Below are 24,267 nucleotides of genomic sequence, written 5' to 3'. Positions count from 1 at the left end.
CTCATAGCCTGTCGACTGCTATAGAAGTCATGTGTCTTTCGCCTGTTTTCCGTTTCTGTACGATAGACTGCTGTGGAAGTTCGGCCTTGGAGGACTCTAGTTGCAGTCTTGGAAGTCTATAATGGTTACGGCTACAGTCACCAGGTGTCAGGAGTAACCAGTTCAAAGACGAAAGCAATGTGTCCGGTATGCTACTCACTTCGTGCCTAGTTGCTCCCCTGTGCTGACGTGCTTGTGCTTCTTGACTTAGCTTTCAATCGCTTTTAAACTGTGAAATGCCTGATGATGGAGGAAGGATATACTGTGGAGGAATCTCCTGCCCTCGTACTGGGTAGTGACTTTGAAGATGACAATGATAGTGATTTGTCATCTGATTCTGGTGACGGGACAACTTTAATCACACCTTCTTCTTCAGGCACGTTTTGTACTCCAGTTACCGCTTCGTCGTCTAAAAGGTCGGCCTGCTTCAATAATTCAACTGAATGCGAAGATAGTGAGGATGAAGATCAGGTGCCTGGACCTCCGAGCAGAAAACTAAATTGGAAAAAGTAGAACCTGAATCTGAAGAAACGTAAGTTTGATGCAGCCAGTTCCATATTGAAAAGTTTAGTGGACAGTTCTAGCATGTTAAGTTTCTTTCAGCTGTTTTTAACATGCGTATTGTAACTCTTCTGTACAAGGAGGATTAAAAGTCCGAAAACTATATATTCATAAGCATTTCACCGAATATGCATTACGAATGAAATACTTTTAAACTCTGTCTGTCCTCTCCTCACGTCACGACCCGACTGCGGATGGGAGAGCAGAGCGAGACAAGTATCCCGTATAGCAGGCTCGGTGAGCCACTCGCTGCTCGTGTCCAGAGGGTCATGCAACCATACTTGCTATGTCAGAGTGAAAGGGTTAAGATTATTTTACCGTTGAAACTGTAGTGGTACGCTCACTCATCACCAGTGCTGGCACAGTACTCCAAGCAGGAGCTGACAACAACATTAAGCTCCCGTTAAAATGTTCATCACACCGTGTGTGCATGAGGAGTAACAGAGAGGACGTCATACATATCGGGGACGAATGTGGTAGAAGAAATAAATAGAAACTGATAAAGTACAGTGAGACACCAGGATAGAATAGAACAGAACTGAAGAATGAAAAGGATGGATGATGTGAGACCGTGTGAGAGGAGGCAGAGGGGGCATAACCGGTGTACACACGTTATGAAAGTACAGTATGACACTAACACACAACACACAGCTTGGAATGAGCCAACTGGTGATGACGAATGTACAAATTTGGAAAACACTGAAATAAAATAGCAATATAGAAAGGACAGGGAAGAGAACTACCTATGTAAATCCTTAATGGCTGGCAACCACGTATAACTTAATTGATAGCCAGTGTCCCTGTTGAAATTGTTAGGATTTTTATGTATTTCTAAACTTCCCGTATATTCCTAGACCTGTAGTGTCATCATGACCGTATGATTGGGCGTGCTCAGCTATTATTGACTTGTCTGGCTGGTTGAGACGGATATTTCTTTGGTGTTCCTTGATGAGAGTCCCATTGGACCGGCATGCTTGGCCAATGTATACCTTGCCGCAAGTACAGGGAATTTTGTACACCCCAGGGTGTAATAGTGGGGACAATTTGTCTCTGGTTTTACCTAACCTGTGAACAATTTTAGTGACAGTGCCGGTGAATGTAAGGCAGGTAGGCAGTTACCTTCACTTCTTCTTTCTGTGAGCTTTGCTTAGTTGTCCCTCTGAGATGCAGAGCTCTGTGAATCTGTGCATCGTCTCTTGCACAAACCCATATGCTAGCAAAATTGTCGTCAATCTTTCCAAGAAATCCTTGGACAAGAACCAAACAGCAGTTCTAGCTAAGGGACTTAATTTTGCTGTCGCTCCTTCTAAAATTCCCACTGAAGGGGTAATTACTTCCGTGGAGGCAGCCATCCACAAACTACCTATGGATGAGGCTGAGGAAGTATGACAGAAATGTGTGAGACTTATAAAGTCTGTGCTGCTGTACCCGTGCCTAATTTGATTAGAGACTAGAGGAGAGCTTTGAAGGTACATAAAGATGACCCTGAACTGACCATTCTCTCAGCTGATAAGGGTAATGCGACTGTGGTAATGGACACTGAGGAGTATAAAATACAAGATCTCAGCTATATTGTCAGAGCCTGTGTACAGACTGAGCTCAAATGACCCTACCACTCCTGTATCCAACACCACTTTTAAGCTCTTAATGCAATCCTCATCAAAAGAGGAGGCAAAATATCTGACTGCGGGGATGCAGTGCCACCTAGATTATATGAACTTCCTAAAATCCGTAAAGAACGTGGTTGCCCTCAGACCAATTTTAAGTACAATGTGTTGTCCTACGTATCCATCCATTATCTAAAGACTAAGCCTTGTCGCTGCAGCCACATCCTATGGTCTTCAGCAATCCTTTTGATCATGGCATAGAAAGCAAAACCCAGCTGAGTAATTATGTTCCTAAGGTATGAGAGACGTGGTCTTCCTCTCGACTTCTTCCCTAGAACCTTTCCTTCGTATGCGTTGGCTAAATACCTAAGCAAGTTGCTTCAGCCACATATAGGATGTACTGAATCGTACGTTAGGGACTCTCTGTATTTTGTCATTAAGTTGTCAACCATAACCCTTCAACCCTGTGTACTTTTGGTGAGTTTCGATGTGGAGTCCTTGTTTACTAAAGTGTTGATTGGTTCGGTCATGTTCCTCACTGAGCATCTGTTCCCTGAGGACATTACTAAGCTATTTCACCACTGCATGACTTTGAGCCTTTTCTTGTTGGGGTGGGCAATTTTATGAACAGATGGATGGGGTGGCTATTGGTAGTTCACTCTTGCCGGTAGTGGCTAATTTCTTTATGGAGCATATTGAGAGGGAAGCTATTGCTTCGGCGCCTGTCATACCTATGTTTTGGTGGAGGTATGTTGATGACACATTTGTGGTATGGACAGAAGGTCCTGAGAAACTTATGTATTTTTAAATCACTTAAATCAGCAACATCCTTCAATTAAATTCACTATAGAGATGGAGTAGGACGGATGTTCCTTTCTTGGATGTTCTATTATGAAAGAAACCAGATGGCTCCGTAGGATATACTGTCTATCATAAGTCTACTCACACAAATCGCTACCTCCATGCAGCACAAAAACAGGGCATTCTCACAACATTCATCATGAGACCGACACAAACTTGTGAGCCATCAAATATCCAGGAGGAGTTGGACACATTCAAAGTCACTTTCAAGGGTAATGGTTACAACAATGTTCAGACTCTTAGACCCCTGCATCCCACAGGGACAACTAAGCAAAGCTCACAGAAAGAAGTAGTGAAGGGAACTGCCTACCTGCCGTACATTCACAATATCACAGACAGAATTGCCAAGGTCCTCTGCAAACATAACATAAAAACTGTGTTTGGCACCGTCACTGAAATTGTTCACGGTTTAGGTAAAAGCAAAGACAAAATTCCCTGTACTTGCAGCAAGGTATACATTGGCCAAGCATGCTGGTCCCAATGTGACTCTTATCAAGCAACAACAAAGAAATATCCATCTCAACCAGCCAGACAAGTCAGCAGTAGTTGAGCATGCCCTATCATCGGGTCATGATGACACTACAGGTCTAGGATTATACGGGAAGTTGTGGAAAATACGTAAAAATCATAACAATTTCATCAGGGACACTGGCTATCAATTAAATTATACGTGGTTGCCAGCCATTAAGGATTTACATAGGTAGTTCTCTTCTTGTCCTTTCTATATTGTTATTTTATTTCGGTGTTTTCCAAATTCATACGTTCGTCATCACCAGTTGATTCATTCCAAGCTGTGTGTTGTGTGTTAGTGTCATACTGTACTTTCATAACGTGTGTACACCAGTGTACCGCCTCCTCTCACACGGTCTCACATCATCCTTCCTTTTCATTCTTCAGTTCTGTTCTATTCTATCCTGGTGTCTCACTGCATTTTATTTTATTGGTTTTTATTTGTATTTCTTCTACCACATAGGTCCCTGATTTGTCTGATGTCCTCTCTTGTTACTCCTCACGCACACATTTTAATTGGAGCTTAATGTTGTCAACTCCTGCTTGGAGTGCTGTGCCAGCATACAAGCAGACACTTAGTGACGAACGAGCGTACCACTACAGTTCCAACGGTAAAACAATCTTAAATTCAAACCCTCATTATTGTAAAAGACTTCCTCGGGAACAGTCGAGATTTCTTCTGAAGATGCGGAGCAAATTTCTCAGCGAACCATAAAGATTTTCATCATGTTTTCTTGACACAGCATAAGCCCAAAAGCCCATATCATGTCTACAAGTATGCACCGTGAAAGCATCTATGTTAACATCATGAGTGGTAGTCACTTGAGTGTGTGGCAGCTCTTCATTGATAAGAAATATAAAATAATGCACAGAATCTGGAGCTAGTGAAGAACCTCAGGATGACAATTGCGTTCTAACATTAGAGGAATTAGAAGCAGCTATCCATAATGCATGCTCATGGAGTGTATGGAGCCAAAAACTTTCGTATTAAGACCATGTGGTCAAAATATTGGGGACCACCGTTTCTTGCTGGGACAATGGCCAGGAACAAATTTAAGAAATCATGTGCTTTATTCATTTCAACGAGAAAGTCACTCGATCGCAGCGTCTCCAAAGAAACCGCTTCATAGCAGCATTACTGATCTGGAAACCTTCTATAGAGAACTGTATTTTGAGCTATGAACCAACAGAGAACATTACAATTATTTCCCTGTAAAGCTTGATTCCCTTTCAGTTATAACCGGTACATAAGCACAAAGCCAGATAAATTTGAAATTAAATTTTGGCTTGCTATTGATGCAAAAACCAAATACATGGTGAATGGCTATCCATATTTGGGAAAGGATGAGTCGCAGCCTCCGAAGATAAAGTCTGTTTCTCGTCTCGTGCAACCATTTGTTTCAAAAGGCCGAACTGCGACATGCCAATTTCTTTACTTCAGAGAGTCTCAACGAGTCTTTGAGTAAAAGGAGCAGTAGTTTGGTTGGCACTATAAAGAGAAAGCACTGGTAGATGGCACCATCTACCAAGACTACTACAGGGACTCTGCTCAGCAGCATTATTTATAGATCTGGCGACACTGCATTGACATCCTACCAAGGCAAGATTAATAATGTTCTCTGCCTCGGTATTCTACACGTCAGTCACGATCTGCAACCAAAGCAGGAAGAAGCTCCCACAAACCGTGAAGTTTTATAATACTACAAAATTTGTAGTAGACATTCTTGACCAGATGTCCCACCTATATACTATGGATTTTGCAGGTGGCCCATGCATGTATTTTTCAGTGTTAGATATTCTCGCAATAAGTGCATGTTTCTAGACTGTTACAAAATATCTTGTCGGGACTTTTTCATGCTGGTAGAAGAAATGGCCATGCCACACACACTGGCAAGACATTCAATGTATGTTCTGCGACAATACTGCTTGAGCGGCAAGATCGCGCCGTGCAGGCTGAGCTGATAAGCCACAATGAGCAAGTAATGCAGCTTAAGAGTGGATAGACCCAAGAAGGGAGAGGTGGAGTAGAGGGGGGATGGGACAAACAAGCGAAAGGGAAACAGGACAGTACTCTGGTGGCATAAATTAGTCGTAACAGCTACTCAATAATATGTTTCTTCAATTCAGATAGGATGGAAAAAAGCGAGTAACATGATAATATTGCACATAGTTGTAACAATATGAATATAGTTAAGGATTTAAGCCTAACTCCAAACATATTAGAACATCAGTTAAGTGTTACCAGGCGAGTTGGCTGTGCGGTTAGGAGTGCGTAGCTGTGAGCTCACATCCAGCAGTGGGTTCGAACCCCACTGTCGGCAGCCCTGAAGATGGTTTTCCGTGGTTTCCCATTTTCACACCAAGCAAATGCTGGAGCTGTACCTTAAGGCCATGGCTGCTTCCTTCCCATTCCCAGGCCTTTCCTGTCCAATCGTCGTCATATAATAGCAACAAGTGTTGGACTATCATCCAGTGTTTCTAACTGAGCATTTACAGGGTCTAGAAAAAACTACCAATATGATCCAAAAGGCAATGCAACCAATTTTTACCTTGTAGTTACATTTTAACTTTATGATCTCTGAAGATCCAACATAATGTCGTTTTAATTTTTAAAAATTCTTTCTGATTTTATTGTAAGCAGGTCTTTTGAAGTGTAAATCTTTACCTGTGGCATTTGACTTTAGTTCATAGTGTATAGCTCAAGAAGTTGAGACGTGTTATTTAAGAAATAGTAGTTTTTTTAGAAATTTGTGTGCATTTTTACTAAATTTTTGCTCTTAGGCTGAAGATGTCTCGTACAAAGAGACAAAACCTGTCCCTTTGATGCTGTTCTGGAAAGGAATAAAATAACTTTGAGTATTGTAAAGGGGGAATTTATCCTAAAAAAATCCTTAACACTTGTTCAAGTTTGACAATACAGGTTAATAATGAAATTCATTTCTTGTAATATGAATATGTAACAACCACGAAAAGAAATGTCCAGCATAAGAAACGATATATGGTGCGATAAGTACAAATCCAAGATAAAACGAAACTAACTTAAGAGAAATAGGGCCAGATAAACTTGAAATAAGACACTTAAGCTAAGTACAACAAGATTTTTGATCCCATAAGAAAAAACAAGGGATTACACATGATACTAATATAAGGGAGGAACAAGTCAGTTTGTGAACTAGCAAGCTGGCACAATTGACCCCTGTTGAATCTTTCTCACAGGAATCCAGACACATGAGCATTGAGTGGCTGTGTGCCTGTTGATGCCGGTTTTATACCTTGCCTATCAAAGGCACCAATGTAACCATGCTGTATACGTGTTCACAAAATATGAAGTCGTATGAAATTTACTTGAATTTTAAAGACACAATAAAAAGATGATGGTCCACACAACAGTTCCCAAGGATTTCCAGTAAACAAGCACCTAACCCTGGCTGACATAAGAAAGGGCGATTAGAATTCAAAGTCTCTGTCGGTCCACAAATGCCTTCATAAAATCATATATTGGTTTCTGAAACAATCAACCTCACTGGACCAAGGTTACATGGGATTGTGTCATACATCTTTAGCTGTGAAGTTTTAGAAATGAACAAAGCAGCTGTGCAGAGAGACATAACTCACCACAAAATTTGACATGCTCTAGCGGACGTAGATGGCCATATGGGGAAGACCTCTGTTGTAACAAGTCCAAGGTAGTGTACAAGTGTTAGGCAATAATTCACCTCTTTTTATAGTGACATTAGAAACCGTGATGTAAACATTCACCAATCTGGAAAGAAACAGATGAGTCAATGCTTGTGACTTAAAAGTCAGCTGATAACAGTACTTCCACACAAGGTGATGAGGAGGGTGAGAAGGTCGTTCGGCTACGTTATAATTATAACAAAAGATTTGAAGTTGTGGAGGTCCAAGCGAAGATACCATGGCAGATGTCCAAGTTCCGTTGCTTCAGTGTCCAAGTAACTGGATTAGAATTTAAAGTAATTGTGCTAGATAAACAAAATTCGGGAGGCATGTTTGCACATCTGAAAGATGACGCCTATTCAAATTTGACACCACTGTGACCTTGCGAAGCAAGTTTGCTTTAAATACTAACTGTACACTTCATGAGCATTAGTCATTGTCCAGTGTTGACGTTGTCCGGTAGGTATGAGTCAACCGTGCTTTTAAGGAGACAAAGGCAGTATCAGGAGCTTACTGAGTTTGAACGGGGCCGTGTAATAGGACCACGAGAAGGTGAATGTTCTTTCTGCGATATTGCAGAAAGACTTGGTAGGAATATGTTCACACTGCATCAGAGTTGGCAACAATGGCCACAGGAAAACACCATCTCAAGAAGACTGGAGTCTGGCTACTACAGAAAGACTGCTGTATTCATCACATGGCTGTGGTGGACCTGCAGCAGCCATCAGAGCTTCAGTTGGCACCAGAGTGACACAGTGAACTGTAACAAGTGGATTACTTGAGGGACAGCTCCAGGCCAGACGTCCTGCAGCGTTCATGCCACTAACTCCGAATCACTGCCATCTGCGACATCAGTGATTTCAAGCTAGAGCTCATTGTTGGGCAGAGTGGAGATTTCTTGAGTCCTCAGATGAGAGCCGTTTCTGTCTTGGTGCCATTGATGGTCATAGGTTTGTGTGGAGGAGGCCAGGTGAGCACTTGGAACCAAGGTATTTGCTGCATCAATACACTGGACCTACACCAGGAGTTATAGTCTGGAGAGTGATTTCTTTTGACAGCAGGAGCACTTTCGTCGTCATCCCCAGAACCTTGACAACAGATTTGTCAGACTGTTCATTGAACTGTTTTTGCTGCCATACATGCACAGTATTCAAGGGGGTGTTTTCCAACAGGATAATACTCGTCCTCATACCATTGCTGTCACCCAACATGTTCTACAGAGTGTTCACTTCACTTCAGTCACTACTGATCTACATTTAGGGCAGTTGCCCAGGTGACAGATTCCCTATCTGTTGTTTTCCTAGCCTTTTCTTAAATGATTACAAAGAAATTAGACATTTATTGAACAACTCCCTTGGTAAGTTATTCCAATCCGTAACTCCCCTTCCTATAAACGAATATTTGCCACAATTTGTCCTCTTGAGTTCCAATTTTGTCTTCATATTGTGATATTTCCTACTTTTAAAGACACCACTCAAACTTATTCGTCTACTGATGTCCTCCCACACCATCTCTCCACTGACAGCTTGGAACATACCACTTATTACATCACATACCACTTAGTTGAGCAGCTCGTCTCCTTTCTCCCAAGTCTTCCCAGCCCAAACTTTGCAACATTTTTGTAACGCTACTCTTTTGTCAGAAATTGCCCTGAACAAATTGAGCTGCTTTTCTTTGGATTTTTTCCCGTTCTTGAATCGAGCAATCCTGGTGAGGGTCCCAAACACTGGAACCATACTCTGGGTAAGGCATACTCTAGGTGGGGTCTTACTAGAGACTTATATGCCCTCTCCTCTACATCCTTGCTACAACCGCTAAATACCCTCATATCCATGTGCAGATATCTGTACCCTTTATTTACAATCATATTTGTGATTACCCCAATGAAGATCTTTCCTTATATTAAAATGGTGCCTCTCAGGGTGCATGCACTGTGCACGCTGCATAAGACGACTTTGCAGCATGCACTGTGCACGCTGCAAAAGACGACTTTGCTTGGTTGCCCAGAGTGCAGACCCTCCACTCCTCGATTTGGAGCAATAGCGCTGTCTCTCGCTTTCCCCATGCCTGTCTCCCTCTTCCTCACTTGCTCCGTAGCGCTCTAAATTCGAGCCAAGCTTAGCCGAATAGCCCAGAGACGAAGCGTTGGTCCGAGCCGAGGCGATTGGAACCGATGCACATTGCACGGAGCTCTTGCACCTCGATTTGCACGTGTGTGATTTTGGGCATTTGAGAGGCCCTGTATTAAGAGACCTAGGTATTTACAATGATTCCCAAAGGGAACTTTCACTCCATCAACGCAATAATTAAAAATGAGAGGACTTTTCCCATTTGTAAAGCTCACGACCTGACTTGCCCTGTTTATCATCACACCATTGCCTTCGCCTGCGAGATCACCATACATTTTGCCTGTTGAGCATGTATGGGATATTATGGGATGACAAACCCAGCGTCATCCAATACCAGCATTAACTGTTGCTGATTTGACTGACCAAGTGCAACAGATGTGTAACTCTATCCCACAAAATCACAATATGGCATCTGTACAAAACAGTGCATCCATGTTTGCATTCAAAATCATGGGGACTACAGTAATTATTAATGTACCACCATGTCACATGTCTTCTCACACATATTTAAACTTGTGACCTGGAAACTTTTAACAAATTGTGCTGCGTTCCTTTGGGTTTTTTCTGGTTCTCAAATCAAGTAACCTTGATGAGGGTCCCATATACTGGAACTATAATTAGGGTCTTACCAGTGACATATATGGCCTCTTCTTTACATTTTTACTACAATCCCTAAATAACTTCATAACCATATGAAGAGAACTTAACCTTTATTTACAATCCCGTTAATGTGAGTACCCCAGTGAAGATCTTGTCCTTTTATTAACACCTAGGTAGGCTTACTTAACAGACATAACTGCATGGCCCCAGCTACCATGTTCAGTCATTTTAATCTGATGTCTTCATGGCTGCCCGCACATCAATATTGATGTTCTGCTTAACTCTGCTAGATGGCAGAGTACACTGGATCTCTCTTAGACAATCTTTGACTGAGTTTTAACCTTTTGCGGTCCTTTGTCCACTGGGACTAGACATGAACTCTCTCCCTGTTGCGGTCCTTTGGCCAGTCCCGCTGGACAGAGTGTATTCTTTTAGTTATTGGCAATTTACTCCTGTACGGGAAGTTTCCGCTAATGTCGTCTGGTGAGTAAATTTCTTAACTACAGATTTCAGCACGTTTCATGTTATGTTTGCATGTTTTGAGTGCTGTGTCTTTTCTTTTCATCTATGACCTACCGTAACTCCTGTTTGTAAACAAACATGGCCTCCACTTCAAATGAACATGAAGACTCTCCCTGTTGTGGTCCTTTGTCCAGTCCCACTGGACAGGGCGTATTCCTTTAGTTATTGGCAATTTACTCCTGTACGGGAAGTTTTCACTAATGTCGTCTGGTGAGTAAATTTCTTAACTACAGATTTCAGCACATTTCTTGTTATGTTTGCATATTTTGAGTGCTGTGTCTTTTCTTTTCATCTGTGACCTACTGTAACTCTTGTTTGTAAACAAACATGGCCTCCACTTCAAATGAATGTGACTTGAACGATTTGGATATCGAAGATCTTTTGTTGCTTGATGAAGATAATTTATTCTCGGATGATAGTGAATTTTTTGACGAAGATATTAGTGAAGTTAGTGAGAGTGATGATAATGAAGAAAGTGAAATAGAAGCAGGAAGAAAAATAAATACAACAGACTATTCTGGACGGAATAAGAGAAATCCACCCGGTAATTCTTTCAAACATTATAACTTCACAGTTCCTAATCCTGGTATTCAGTTATCAGGCTCTGCAGTTCCCACAGACGCTGTCAGATTTTTTACTGACCAGTTTTTGAGTGAAATAGTGAATGAAACAAATTGATATGCAGCTGCCAAGCTTACTTATGTTCCCTTGAGAAGCAGTCCTATATGGTGGTCATTGAAAGATGTTACATTGACAGAAATGGAAGTATTTTTAGGCGTTACATTGAATATGACATTGAATCATACATCTGATGTAAAGGAATACTTTTCTAAAAACTTGCTTTCTTATATGCCGTCTTTCAATTATTTTTTACAAGGAGTCATTTCCTTCAGATATTCTGGATGCTACATTTGAACCCATCACAGAACCAAGCTGCAAAGGCTACACTGAGTAGAGGCCAAAAGGTTAGGAATGTAGCGACTTACTTCTGGCATGCATTTCTGAAGTATTTCAAACCTGGTGATTGCATTGCATTAGATGAAAGAACTGTAAGCTTCAAGGGGCGTGTAGCATTCAAAACATACAATCCTCAGAAACCAACCAAGTGGGGATTGCACGTTTTTGTACTGGCTGATTCTGAAACTGGGTACGTTTTAACCTTATTTTGGGAGTGCTACAACACAATCATTGCCTAGACCTGGAATGCCATTCGCCTGTAGAATTGTTTTTACATCTCTGTGATCAACTTTTAAAGCAGCTGATGGTAGAGGCTACCATTTATTTACAGACAGATTCTACAATAGCCTTCAGTTGGTTAATGAGCTACTTGCTAGGAAAGTACATTTTACTGGGACCATTACTAAGACCAGAAAAGGATTCCTAAAGAAGTAAAGAAGAAACAGAAGAAACATGAATTACTTGCCTTTAGTAAAGATGATGAAGTAATGGTTCTTTTTTGGCAGGACAAGCAGCAAGTTGTAATGCTCAGTACCAACCACAACACAAACACAAAAGGTTACCAGGAAGGGTCATGGTGACAGCCAACAGGAGTTTGAGAATCCGACAATGATCTGCAACTATACCTCCAAAATGGGGGGCGTCGATAGAGCGGATCATTATGCATCAAGTTATCCATTTGGAGGAAAATCGGTGAAATGGTGGAGGAAACTTTTCTTTTGTCTCTTAGAAGTTGCTATAGTCAATAGTTTCATTCTATTTAACCTTGATAGAGTCAGAAACCAGCTACGTCCTGTGAGACACTTGAAATTCCGAAAAATGTTGATATGAGACTTAGTGGGCTCTGTGAGAAATCCGACATCTGTTAGAAAAAGGGGCAGACCATCATCGTTGAATGAAGTGGAAAGTTTGGACAAGAGACAACACTTCCTTGGTGAACTTGAGAAATCCAAAACTAAGGATTTTGCAGTGTTAGTGACCAGAAGAAAAGGAGAGGGCAGATACATGGAACATTTTTTTTTTTTGTAAAACATGTTCCAGAAATCCGGGGCTTCACCCCTCTGAGTATTTTGAAAAATATCATACCTTGGTGAAATGTCAACCTTGAACAACTCTGTCCATGTAACTGTGTTTAAAATGTACTTTATTTGATTTGTTCCTGAAAAAGTTATTTCCCTCGTAAACTATATTGGACCAGCTGTGGTGCATTGAACAAAAGTAAAAGGACTGCAAAAGGTTAGTTAATTTTGTGAAAATGGGAAACCATGGAAAACCATCTTCAGGGCTGCCAATCATGGGGCTCGAACCCACAATCGGCAGCCCTGAAGATGGTTTTCCATGGTTTCCCATTTTCACACCAGGCAAATGCTGGAGCTGTACCTTAATTAAGGCCACGGCCGCTTCCTTCCCACTCCTAGCCCTTCCCTGTCCCATCGTCGCCATAAGACCTATCTGTGTCGGTGCGACGTAAAGCAACTAGCAAAAAAAAAAAAAAAAAAAAGTTAATTTTGTTGGGTTAACATTGAATATATCACCAAAGATTTTTTTTTTTTTTTTTTTTTTTGCCACGCTGGCATGCTGGAATGCTGAGCTCTTTTCCACCCTTCAAAAATCTAACTACGCTATCTCTCCCAGGTTTGAAATCTTCATCTATGATCCACAGAGAGAGCTTTTAATATTAACGAACTAAATGGAGCGTGCAGTAACCAAGTAACATCATCACTGGCTTCTCAATCTACCTGCTGTGCGTGTGGGATTTTTAAAATGAAAAGTCTTGACTTCGGTTGAATTTTCATGTAAAATTGGAAGTTCTGTGATTATGATCACAATATCAACAGTCGTGAGGTTCAAACCCCGTTGTTGGCAGCCCTGAAGATGGTTTTCTGTGTGGTTTCCCTTTTTCACATGAGGCAAATGCTAGGGCTGCAAAAAGCAACCTATAAAAGATATTTTAAAAAACAGTCTTGTGACATTACACATTTGCTTGTTACAAAATAAATATTTAAACTGAACGTTCATATAAAATCTTCATAGTCATTCTTAAATGTCCTCCTACTGTTTTGAGTTAACCTTTCCACAAATAGTATATTCAGAGTAGGTAAAAGAAAGAAAGGAGTGAGGGAGAGAAAATAATCAGTTGATTATATGGATAAAAGAAACACTTTGCAAAGAACTGCTAGTATCCCATCGTCGCCATAAGACCTATCTGTGTTGGCGCGACGTAAAGCCCCTAGCAAAAAAAAAAAAAAAAAAAAGAACTGCTAGTGTGATGTCAGGTCTGTGTAACTATGAGTTTAAGGTATTGAAATGGGATTAAAATTTGTTCTGTGGGTTTGAACCCCCCTGTTGGCACCCTAAAGAGTGTTTTCCGTGGTTTCCCATTTTCACACCAGACATTTGCTGGGGTTGTACCTTAATCAAAGTCAGCTTCCTTCCTACTCCTAGCCCTTTCCTATCCCACATCACCGTAAAACCTATCTGTGTCAGTGTTATGTAAAGCAAATTGTAAAATAAATAATAATTTGGTCTTACCAATAGTTTCTTATTATGTCAGTAAGAAGTGGATCACTAAGAATTTGTTTAGAAAATATTACTGTGTTTTCTCAATATGCATATTTCTGTCGCAGATGTATTGCTTTTTGAGAAAGATGTTCATGACATAATGTTTTACTTCGTATGTTCACGCATCAGAAAGATACTGTTCATCACCTCAGTCTTGTCTGTAGTTCTTAATGTTGCAGGGACCTTTTCTTTTAGAAGATTAGTTCCTTTAAAACAAATGTAAACAAACTTTCTCATACTCCTTCCTCTGAAAGGCAAAATAAAGTCAAAGAATGGGAATAAATTAATTTGAAGCTACCAAGCTATTTGGCTATGCAGTTAGAGTCATGCAGCTGTGAGCTTGCATTTGGGAGTTAGTCGGTTTGAACCCCACTATTGACAGCTCTGAAGTTGGTTTTCTGTAGTTTCCCATTTTCACACCACTGGGGCTGTACCATCATTAAGGCCATGTTTGCTTTCTTCCTACTCCTTGTCCTTTCCTATCCCATTGTTGCCATAAGATCTGTCTGTGTCAGTGTGACATAAAGCAAATTATCATTTGAAGTTGTACTGTTGGGGTCCGACTCATTGGCTGAATGGTCAGCGCTGAGGCCTTCATTTCAGAGGGGTTCCGGGTTCGATTCCTGGCCAGGCTGGGGATTTTAATCGTGTTTGATTCATTCTTCTGGCTCGGGAACTGGGTGTTTGTGTTCGTTCTAACACTTTCCTCTTCATATTCAGACAACACACTACACTACCAACCACACAGAAACACGCAATAGTGATTCCATCCTTCCATATAAGGTTGGCGTCATGAAGGGCATCCTGCCGTAAAACAGGGCCAAATCACACGTGCAACACAGTTCGCACCCGCTACCCCACAGGTGTGTGTGGAAACGCGGTAGAAGAAGAAGAAGTTGTAGTGTTGGGAAGGTAAAGCATTGTCACTCAGTTGTGAACACTACATGGAAGTTAGGCTATTGCAAGAAGATTGGGGTCTAAGATTTATCATTAGATCTCAGATTTTTAGATTAAAAAAAATCCTAGTTAAGATATTTAAAATAAGCTCACTTTCAATTGAAAATACATTCTAAGGAATGACAAAGGAGACTTATCACTTTACTGTCCATGGCCATAATCATAGTTCAGTACAGTATTTCTTATTTTAAGGATATCATGAAAAAGCAGAACAGAAAGTTATTCACAGTATTTTGATGTAGTCTGTCCCTTTGCAATCCAAGAGTTTCTAAATGTTTGTAGGCAAGAGGTCTCCTATTTCCCTATGTTATGAATTTCATTAAAATCCAATTATCAGGTGTTTCACAAACTACTGAATTGAGTTATATTGTAGAAAATGTAATTTATTGAACTTAATTTTATGTTTACTGTCAGTTTAGTAGTAATGAATTTTCTTCTTTTTCTGTTTTACTAGTCTGTGAAGTGTTATCGCACAACTTTCGATCCACCTAAGAAGGAGCACAAGAATAAGGCATTATCAAGTAATATTCAGAAGTTTCTGGCTCGAAAGGAAGAAGAAGAAAAGAGGAAAGCAGAAGAAGCCAGGAAGAAGAGGGAAGTATGTACAATACTTAAATATAAGCTCTTAATGACTTTCTTTTATATAAAATTACTTGCTACACTTCTTCCTAATTAGCTTGGCTGTAAGCTCCTAGTCTGCCCTGTATTTAAAACAGGCTTGGGAGATGAGAGCAGGTTTAGTCCGAGGTAACACACAGTAGAATAAAAGTAAGTTAATATCCATCTTTTGATCACCCTACAAGAAGTGTATTTCCTTGGTTTTTCATATCAACACTGGTTACTAGACATACTTAACACACAGTTTATTGACCATTGTCCCACTTCATAGCATAATAAGACAATTTTTTCTATTTTATTTAACCTCTCAGTGATTTGGACCATTTTAGTGCCACATTACCCAGCAGTTGGAGGTGATTCTATTGCAAGTGCTATAAAAATGTGGCAGCCTCTCTAAAAATTCACTGTTCCTACAGTATACTGCAGGTCAGGTTATTATTTTTAAATGTTTACTGTAAAGACTGAAAAGAATGTAGTTTACAATCATTGATTTTATATTATTTTGTTGTTTACACTAATGGAGAAGAGAACCCAGCCACCTTAGAGGTAATTCAATCCTACCAGACTCCAGTCCCAAGCCCAGATAATGGGGAGGGTGAATGGCTGGTATTTTGATCTTGAGGAATTCACGGAGACCAAGTCCTTGCCTGTGGTAAAACTCGACAAATACCTAGCTAACGGTCTTTCTGCTAGTACTCCCAGCATGTCCTAACCCTAACCTGAATGGGGAGGGGCAAGGGCAAGTTCTTGGTATGTTAAAACGAGAATATATTGGCTAAGTTATGGTAACCCTAACAGAAGCTGGAGGAGCTTGGGGGTTTAGCTGCATTTTTTCCTTCTTCGAGGGTTGTTTCAGGATGCTATGAAAACTAGTGTTATCCTTGCCTCAGAATTATTTTGCTTAAAAGTTGGAGCCAATGGGTAATTAGCACAGAAACGACACTGACATTACATGCTGCCCCACTCCTCCACCCAATCATCCTGTGGCACGGAGTGCTGTCAGACCTGCCAATACTTGGCGACACTCCAAGCATGAGCCATGGGTAGCCCGAATGAAGGAGTGCTGAGAGCAGCAGCTCCAAGCTTGCACTTACCCCACTGCTTGCTCTGTGCTGCTACCTGCTACCTCACTAGCCACAACACTACATGCCTTCTCACTGTTCAGAAGTTAGTTCTCGGATTGTACACCAAATAAGTCCATACAATGTCACAAAAGTAGGATGATTTCCCTGTACGTTTTGAATTCATAATTAAACTGCATCTAGGTATACAGAAACTTAAAAACATTTTCACCCCATGTGTTATGTCCCTCTTTCTTAAGGTTGGTTTTCAATGGTTTCCAGGGGCCGATGACCTTTGATGTTAGGCCCCTTTAAACAATTATCATCATCAGCAATGGTTTCCATTCACGTCAATGTTATAGATTTCAGAAGCATCCGGTCGCACAAACAATGTGATGAATATGTCCCTCCTCTCAGAGCTGTCTATACGTCTTCCACCCACGAGTACATACTTTTGTACAGATTGACAGATTGTAAATTGACAGAGAGCAAAATAAAATAAATGAAGTAGAGGGATTACAACATGAGAGACTTTTACAAAAACAGAATGAACTGGCAAAAATCACAATTAAAATTTTTGACATCCCCCAGAGACACCCATTAGGCCTATGTAATGACTGTTGGAAAAACCAGTAATCAGAATTAACCATCAATGCCACAGAATTGTGCTGATTAGGACACAAGAAGAGAGAAAGTAAAACAATTAGCGCACACATTAATATTACCCATAACCATCCCCTCCAGTGAGCGTAGTAGCAGGAAATCTGTTGGTTCCAAATAACCACGAACCTACTACACTGGCGTAGCAGGGGGAGAGGTGATATTCCCACCGACGCGTCCCATGTGGTGGATAGGAGGGGGCCTAGCCGGCTCGCGGACTAAACACACATCCCCCTGTGGATGGGGAACACAGGCGAAGAATACTCCCATGGTATCCCCTGCCTGTCATAAGGGGCGACCAAGCGATGTTCGACACCATGGGTCTGCCTTGCCAATGATTAGTACCCACTATGTGAGGAACACCACGAGATAGTATGAGTCCCTGTATGAGGAAAACCATAGGTTTGCGTTGCCTGTAAATGGCGCCGCAATGTGAGAAACACCATAGGTCTGTGTTACATGTGCGCATTACATTACCTGTGAGTAGTACCATAATGTGTGGAATACCGCGATTCTACGCTAGTTTTGATTAGTACTGCAACATGACAAATACCATGGTTCTACTTTCCTAGCAATAAGTACCATTATAAGGGGCTGATGACCTGGGTTTTGGACCTCTTTAGACTACAAGCATCATTGATTCAGGATTGTCCCTTGGTCCCTTGGTCAGTAATACTATTGTTTAACGCTCGTTTCTGGGAATGTGGGACAATCCATGGATTGTTTTAAATTCATATCCATACATTCATTCTTCGTCATCATTTTTTGAATTCTGGTCAGTGGATGATTTTGGACCTTTTAAGTTGTCATTACATTTCCTACCATTAGGGGCCAATGACCTATGTGTTAGGCCCTTTTAAACAACAGCACAGGTGAGTGATGTTTGAGGGCAGCTGGGTCATGGATCATCTTCAATTACTTCTCTTCATTCTTTGAATTTTTTGAACCAGTCCAAAACTTGAGTACAGGATTAATGCTGATGATAATAAACTTCACTTAACAAAATGAATGTTTCTGTTGCAAATTTTCCAAGTTTTATGAGAAACTTCACATTTACATGCTGCTCAACTTTTACACTCAACATTTTTTAACAGAACTCATGTACATGAGTTTCTTAGAATAGCTGCTACAGTGAGACTGTTGATTCCACGTCAGCATGAGTTGGAGAATTAATGTAGGACGAAACAGGTTACAGCACTCGCCTGCCGGAGCCGTCATTACCAGGACCACAGCAAGTTTGGGAAAAAAAACCCAGTTCAGTTATTTTTTAGCCACACCTCATATAACAGAATCGTATCAGTAGATTTACTGGCACTAAAAAGAACTTCTGAATCTGGTGATGTTCTTTCAAGAATGAAACATCATTCTAATTTAATTGTAAGGTATAATCTGTTGTTTATGTTTTCTTTTTCGGGTATTTTCTACATTTTATTTATTTATAAATTAGTTTCGACAGACTGAAGAACCTAACAGTTATAAATTAATTGAGTCAAAACTGAAAAGAAATGGCTTTCACTATAACAAATTACATTAATAATTCAGTTCATTGTAATAGTTGTAGTCTGATTCACTCAAAAATTCAATTGCTTCACTTCATTCACACTACAACCTGCCATACTTCCATACCATGCAATATTGTATCACAGACTCAGTGAGCTGAGCAATAATGATTTGTAAAAGGTTTCAGGGAGTTAAAAAGGATATAGGAATCCCGAAATAAAGCGAGTTCTCCTTTTACATGGCTACTAGCAGAGAGAAACATTCTGGTGTCTTCTCCGACTGGATGTACCATATTCCAGACTTACTGGTGCCTCCCTACTCACTCTGAGCCAGATGAGCCTAGCCTGGCCGCTCGGTGATTAGACGTTTTCCTTGCCTCCTGCTACTGGCAGGAGATATTGATTTAAACTCCAGTCCCACCAGTTGTGAACTGAAAGCAGATCTAAATAGTTAGAATGTGTGCAACCAAGCTCGATAGCTGCAGTCGCCTAAGTGCGCCAGTATCCAATATTCGGGAGATAGTGGGTTCGAGGCCCACCGTCAGCAGTTCTGAAGATGGTTTTCCATTTTCCTCCAACCACCTGTGTGACACCACGGAGCGGTGATGTGGCGCATTGTCCTGTTGAAACATGGCATCTTCATCAGGGTACTCTGGGGCCGGAAAGGGATGCAGATGGACTGAAAGAATGTCCACATAACGTGCACCTGTCAGCGTTCCCTGAAGCGACCATGAGAACGCCACTCAGACCAGAAGTGAGCCACCTCCTGCCTAGACACAACCTTGTTGACACGCAGGATCCATAGCTTCATGGGGCATACGCCACACTTCATGCGCCCATCAGCTCGATACAATTGGAACCGGGATTCATCGGACCATACCACATGGCGCCACTGTTCCATGGTCCATTGCCGATGTTCGTGGGCCCATGCACGTCGTTGAGCTGTGTGTCGAGGTGTCAGCAAAGGGATACGAGTTGGTCATCAGCTGGTGAAGCCTATGTGGTGCAGTTGCCTCCTTACAGTCCTGGTAGAAGTGAGTTCCTGCCTCCCAACATTCAACTGGGTGGTGATCTGACTCTCAGTAGCCCGCCGAGCGCCCAGTGTAATTCTGCGGTGGCAATGTGATTTCCGTTCGTTAATCACCTGTAATCTTCCCGTGCAGCGGTTTATGTGGGTGATAACATTCTCTCTGCGATGTTGAAGATCCACCCTCGACACTGTTGATCTCGGAAACCCGAATTTGTGAGTAATCTTCGCAATGCTATGACCTATGTGCCGATGATCATCGCACGATCAAAGGCGGTTCACATGCAACGTGTTGCCTTCTTCACAAACACTGGTGTCTGTGATAAACTGCTCAGCTATGCCGCAGCTAGTCACAATGCTCAGGGGTCACACGGCTTTTTCCTAATGGGACAACCATTCTTGTGACTTTTGGCCACTCAGTGTATATGCAGGGAATTACAAAATAAAATGATTGAGACCAATAAAGCATCACACTTTCATATAATATCTTAACATTTCATTACATTCTAGAACATGTTATTTAATATTTACAAATTTATGCATCTAGGTAGGCTTCCAGCCTCAGCCAAACATGTGGTGCCATACCATATTTCTCTTTGAATTCAGTCACACAAAATCTATATATATAAAATAAGAGTTTTGTCTGTACATTGCTCAGAATTTGAAAAGAATTGTATTTCTGTATCAGTCATGTCCACTGTAACAAGCAAATGCACTTTTTACTTTTCCGTAATTTCTGTCTGTCTGTATGTATGTATGTATGTATGTACACGCATCACTAGAAAACGGCTGAAGAGAATTTAATGAAAATCGGTATGTAAAGTCGGGGTATGAACCACTACAATCTAGGCTATAAATCATTTTATTAACAGTGAGTGAAATGGTAGTTTAGGGAAGGCCTAAAATTTAATTCTCAAATATTTATATTAATTGTGGTCCTATCGATAAATAATACATAACCAAAGTTATATAGAATTAAATTTCCGATCATTTATGTCTTATACATTTTTACCGTACCGGCTATGAGAACACAGATATTCATGAATTTGTATTTTTGTTGCCAAGTCCATATCAACGCCGAGCCACGAGAAAATGGGTTAACAGAATTTAATGAAAATCGGTATGTAGCGTTGGGGAATAAGAAACTACAGTCTAATCTATAAACAATCTTATTCACCCTGGATGAAATTGCAGTTTAGGGGAAGGTGCCTAAATATTTAATTTTTAAATAGCTATGTTATTGGTCGTATGGAAAATTACTACATAACAAAAGTTATAGAGAATACAATTTCCTATCATTTGTGTTTTATTCAGTTTAACCGTACCGACTATGATAAGGGTAGTATTTCAGAGTCGGAAGAAAACTAAATATGAAGGCCTACAATATCGAAAGCGCATAACATTGAGCATCAATAACTTTACATTGACCATTGTTTGTTGTTATGTTCTTTGTCTCTTATACTTCCACTCAACTCCGATAGATGGGAATGCTGCTGTGTACCATGTATAACAGCCTACCTGAATATTGGCGGGAAATGACTGGAGAGTTGGAAAACTTTCTTCTTTAGCATGCCATTTCTCTACTGGTTCATCGTAGTATTCCAGCTATTCTATCCCTACTCTGACGCGCTGTTTAAATGAACAGTGTGTCCACTTAAGGCAGAGGCTCACTTAGTAGTAGTAGTATGACCTGGTCTAGAATTACAACTTAAGCCTGTTCCAAATTATGGCACCACAATTCACTAAATAACTCAAAATTTAACCCAGTAAAAGCCGTTTCTTAAGAAAAGCTTCTTCTTTTTCTTCTTCGTCTGCTTCACATTTATTAAATTATCAAATATTTATATTATTAGTGATCCTATCGATAAATAATAGATAAATAAATGGATATAGAATTTAATTTCTGATTATTTATGTCTTATACCTTTTTTACCATTCTGGGTGTGATAACATATATATATATATATATATTTGTATTTTCGTTGTTAAGTCCATATCAACGCCGAGCCATTCCAAATTAGCAGTGAAGAGGGGGTTTCTCCTCTGGCTTGGAGGAAAAATTTGCCTCCAAGTCAGATAGAATTTTCCACCACCAGTGCATTGAACTGAGGTTTTCCGACTCATCGGGTACTCCTAGGAAACAGATTAGTGAGGACATAGTTTTTGCCCTGGGACTCTCCACTATTCGACTCCCCCCCGCCGAAAAAAGACTAAGAGTGTTCACGGATCACGGCTGTCTGCGGCTTGGTCAGTCCAGCTCTAGAAATTTGGACTGTCAGTTCGGCAGCGTTCGTTAAAAGTGAGAAAATGTGTGGTTTTTCATTTGATCAACTATTTCGTGTGAAAGCATTGCTTTTAATCGCGCCATTCCTACTGATGTCATTGTAATGACCTATGTTCATTTCAGTTGGGAAAACCACTAAGAAAGTCTTTCTGAGGATGTAAAAAGGCAGGTGGAGTGAGTTTCTGACATCATAATGAAAACTCCCCAACCCGATTTTGACTGATGGTAGGAAAGCGGGCCTACCTATACAATGAAAATGCCCTAACCCAGTTTTCGTACGAGAAAAGACGTTTGGTGAATTCCCTGTCGCGTTTCTTGGGTAACGTTAAGAACTATGCAATATAATACAATCTTGCTCACAACGTGTACACTACCTAACCTAAAATTCTGTATACAAGGTAGAATTCCGTAGCGAAGCACGGGTACATCAGCTAGTTTATAATATGCCATAAAACTTAAACGTTTCTCCATTACTCACCAACAAGCTGACATGCTGAAAAGTATATTTAGAGGGGGATTTGTTATTCACCATAGTTATATCCTGCAAGGTGTGAGCTCTTTAGAAGACTAAATTAAGGATGGAGACGACATTATTGTTGTATACAAGGAACTTGGTATACAAGGCACAACATAAAAGTTTATTGCTTCAACACATTTATACAATATGTACATGAAATAGAACGAAACTTTTCTTGAAGCTTGTTGAGTTGCACACGTTTAATGTTAATATAAGGTAGTAGGCTGAGGGCCTGAATAATGTTTACATAGATACAATTTGAGATTCCTATATACATTCAATCTTGTCTTAATGAGACAGTCTGTTCAAATGAGAGAATGTTCTTGATAGTCGAAAACTATCGGTCATGTATAATAACAAGTGGAACTTGTAGAGAGAGTTCGTATTAGCAGAATGCTAACAGGAGGCGTATAACTTGCAAGGAACTTGCGTCTAGTGTTCACATATAGCAGAATGCTATGATTGGAGTCAGAGCACTGTAGGGGACTTGAGTGAGTAGCAGAATGCTTGGATGGGTGCTCGACGTGGCTACGGGATGCAGGATGAATGAGGCAATGTCTAGAGGTGAAACCTCACGGCCAGGAATCAGATCACCTATTCAAAACACATTTTTAAGAGGGTACCTCCCTGTCTGCCTTGCGGTGTAGTCTGGTTGTTGGACACTGTAGGAGTCCTGGAGAGGCAAGAAACGGTGCTCCTTTTATAGCGCTGGCTGACGTCACAGACGATCACATCAGTGCACTGCAGTCTGCCTCGTGGTCTCTGGAAACATCCATGTGTCGGGCGGGCTGCGGAGATTGTAGGCGCGGAGGACACACACAACAATTGTGCCCTTTACTTAGGTTTACTTTTCCAAGGTTGTTAGATATTCTGCTACAGTTTAACTCAATATCCTGAATTTCCCTCCCCTGTGAACCCTGTGACCTTGCTGCGAAGGGGAGGCTTGCGCATCCCAGTGAAGCAGATAGCCAAATCGTAGGTGCAACCAAATCGAATGAGTATCTGTCGAGAGACCAGACCAAAGAATTATTCATCGGAAGGGGGGTAGCAGCCTTTCGGAAGTTGCAAGGGCGGTAGGCTGGATGATTGATAACGCTGTATTTTGGAACTAAATGGCTGTAAATGTGAGTCTAATTTCTTTCTTTGTCCTGTTAACTTCTACCATGGAGGTACTTTTATTTAGATGGAATCTATAATCTTGAGCTCGAGAGATATAACAAAGTCCATCAGATAACTGCTAAGAATAGTCATGTATACTCATAAAAAATATTTTTTTAATGTACAGGGTGAGTCAGCTAAAAATGTTCATCTCAAATAACTTGTAAACCAATAAAGATATTGAAAATCCATTTTCATTTTCAGTAATGTTACACAGGAGCTCATAATGAAACATGCAGCATTTTTCGATGGAATCATCATCTACTGAAATAATGATACAGTATTAATTTTGTTCTTTTTTCTAATGGAACTACAGCTGTGTTGACACTGCTACATGGCTGAAAGCAACAGGAAACTACAGTTGTAATTAACTCCTGAGGACTGAGCTCTCTCTGTATGATTGAATGATATACTGATGATGGCTTCCTCTCGGGTGAAATATTCCTGAGGTAAACTAGTC

General features: G+C 40.7%; 1 protein-coding gene across 1 annotated transcript in view; it reads left to right on the top strand.

Annotated features, from left to right (window-relative positions):
* The window catches only part of LOC136867107 (protein SPT2 homolog), a 165,253-nt gene that overhangs the window by 5,393 nt on the left and 135,593 nt on the right, over nucleotides 1-24,267 (top strand). Inside the window, exon 2 of the mRNA XM_067144213.2 lies at nucleotides 15,438-15,581. Coding sequence (XP_067000314.2) covers nucleotides 15,438-15,581 — 144 coding nt within the window. The remainder of the gene's footprint in view (nucleotides 1-15,437; nucleotides 15,582-24,267) is intronic.

The sequence above is a fragment of the Anabrus simplex genome, chromosome 3 (genome assembly GCF_040414725.1).
Source record: "Anabrus simplex isolate iqAnaSimp1 chromosome 3, ASM4041472v1, whole genome shotgun sequence".
Taxonomy (NCBI): domain Eukaryota; kingdom Metazoa; phylum Arthropoda; class Insecta; order Orthoptera; family Tettigoniidae; genus Anabrus; species Anabrus simplex.
The sequence above is the reverse complement of the archived record's forward strand: the minus strand, read 5'-3'. Positions and strand labels throughout refer to the sequence as shown.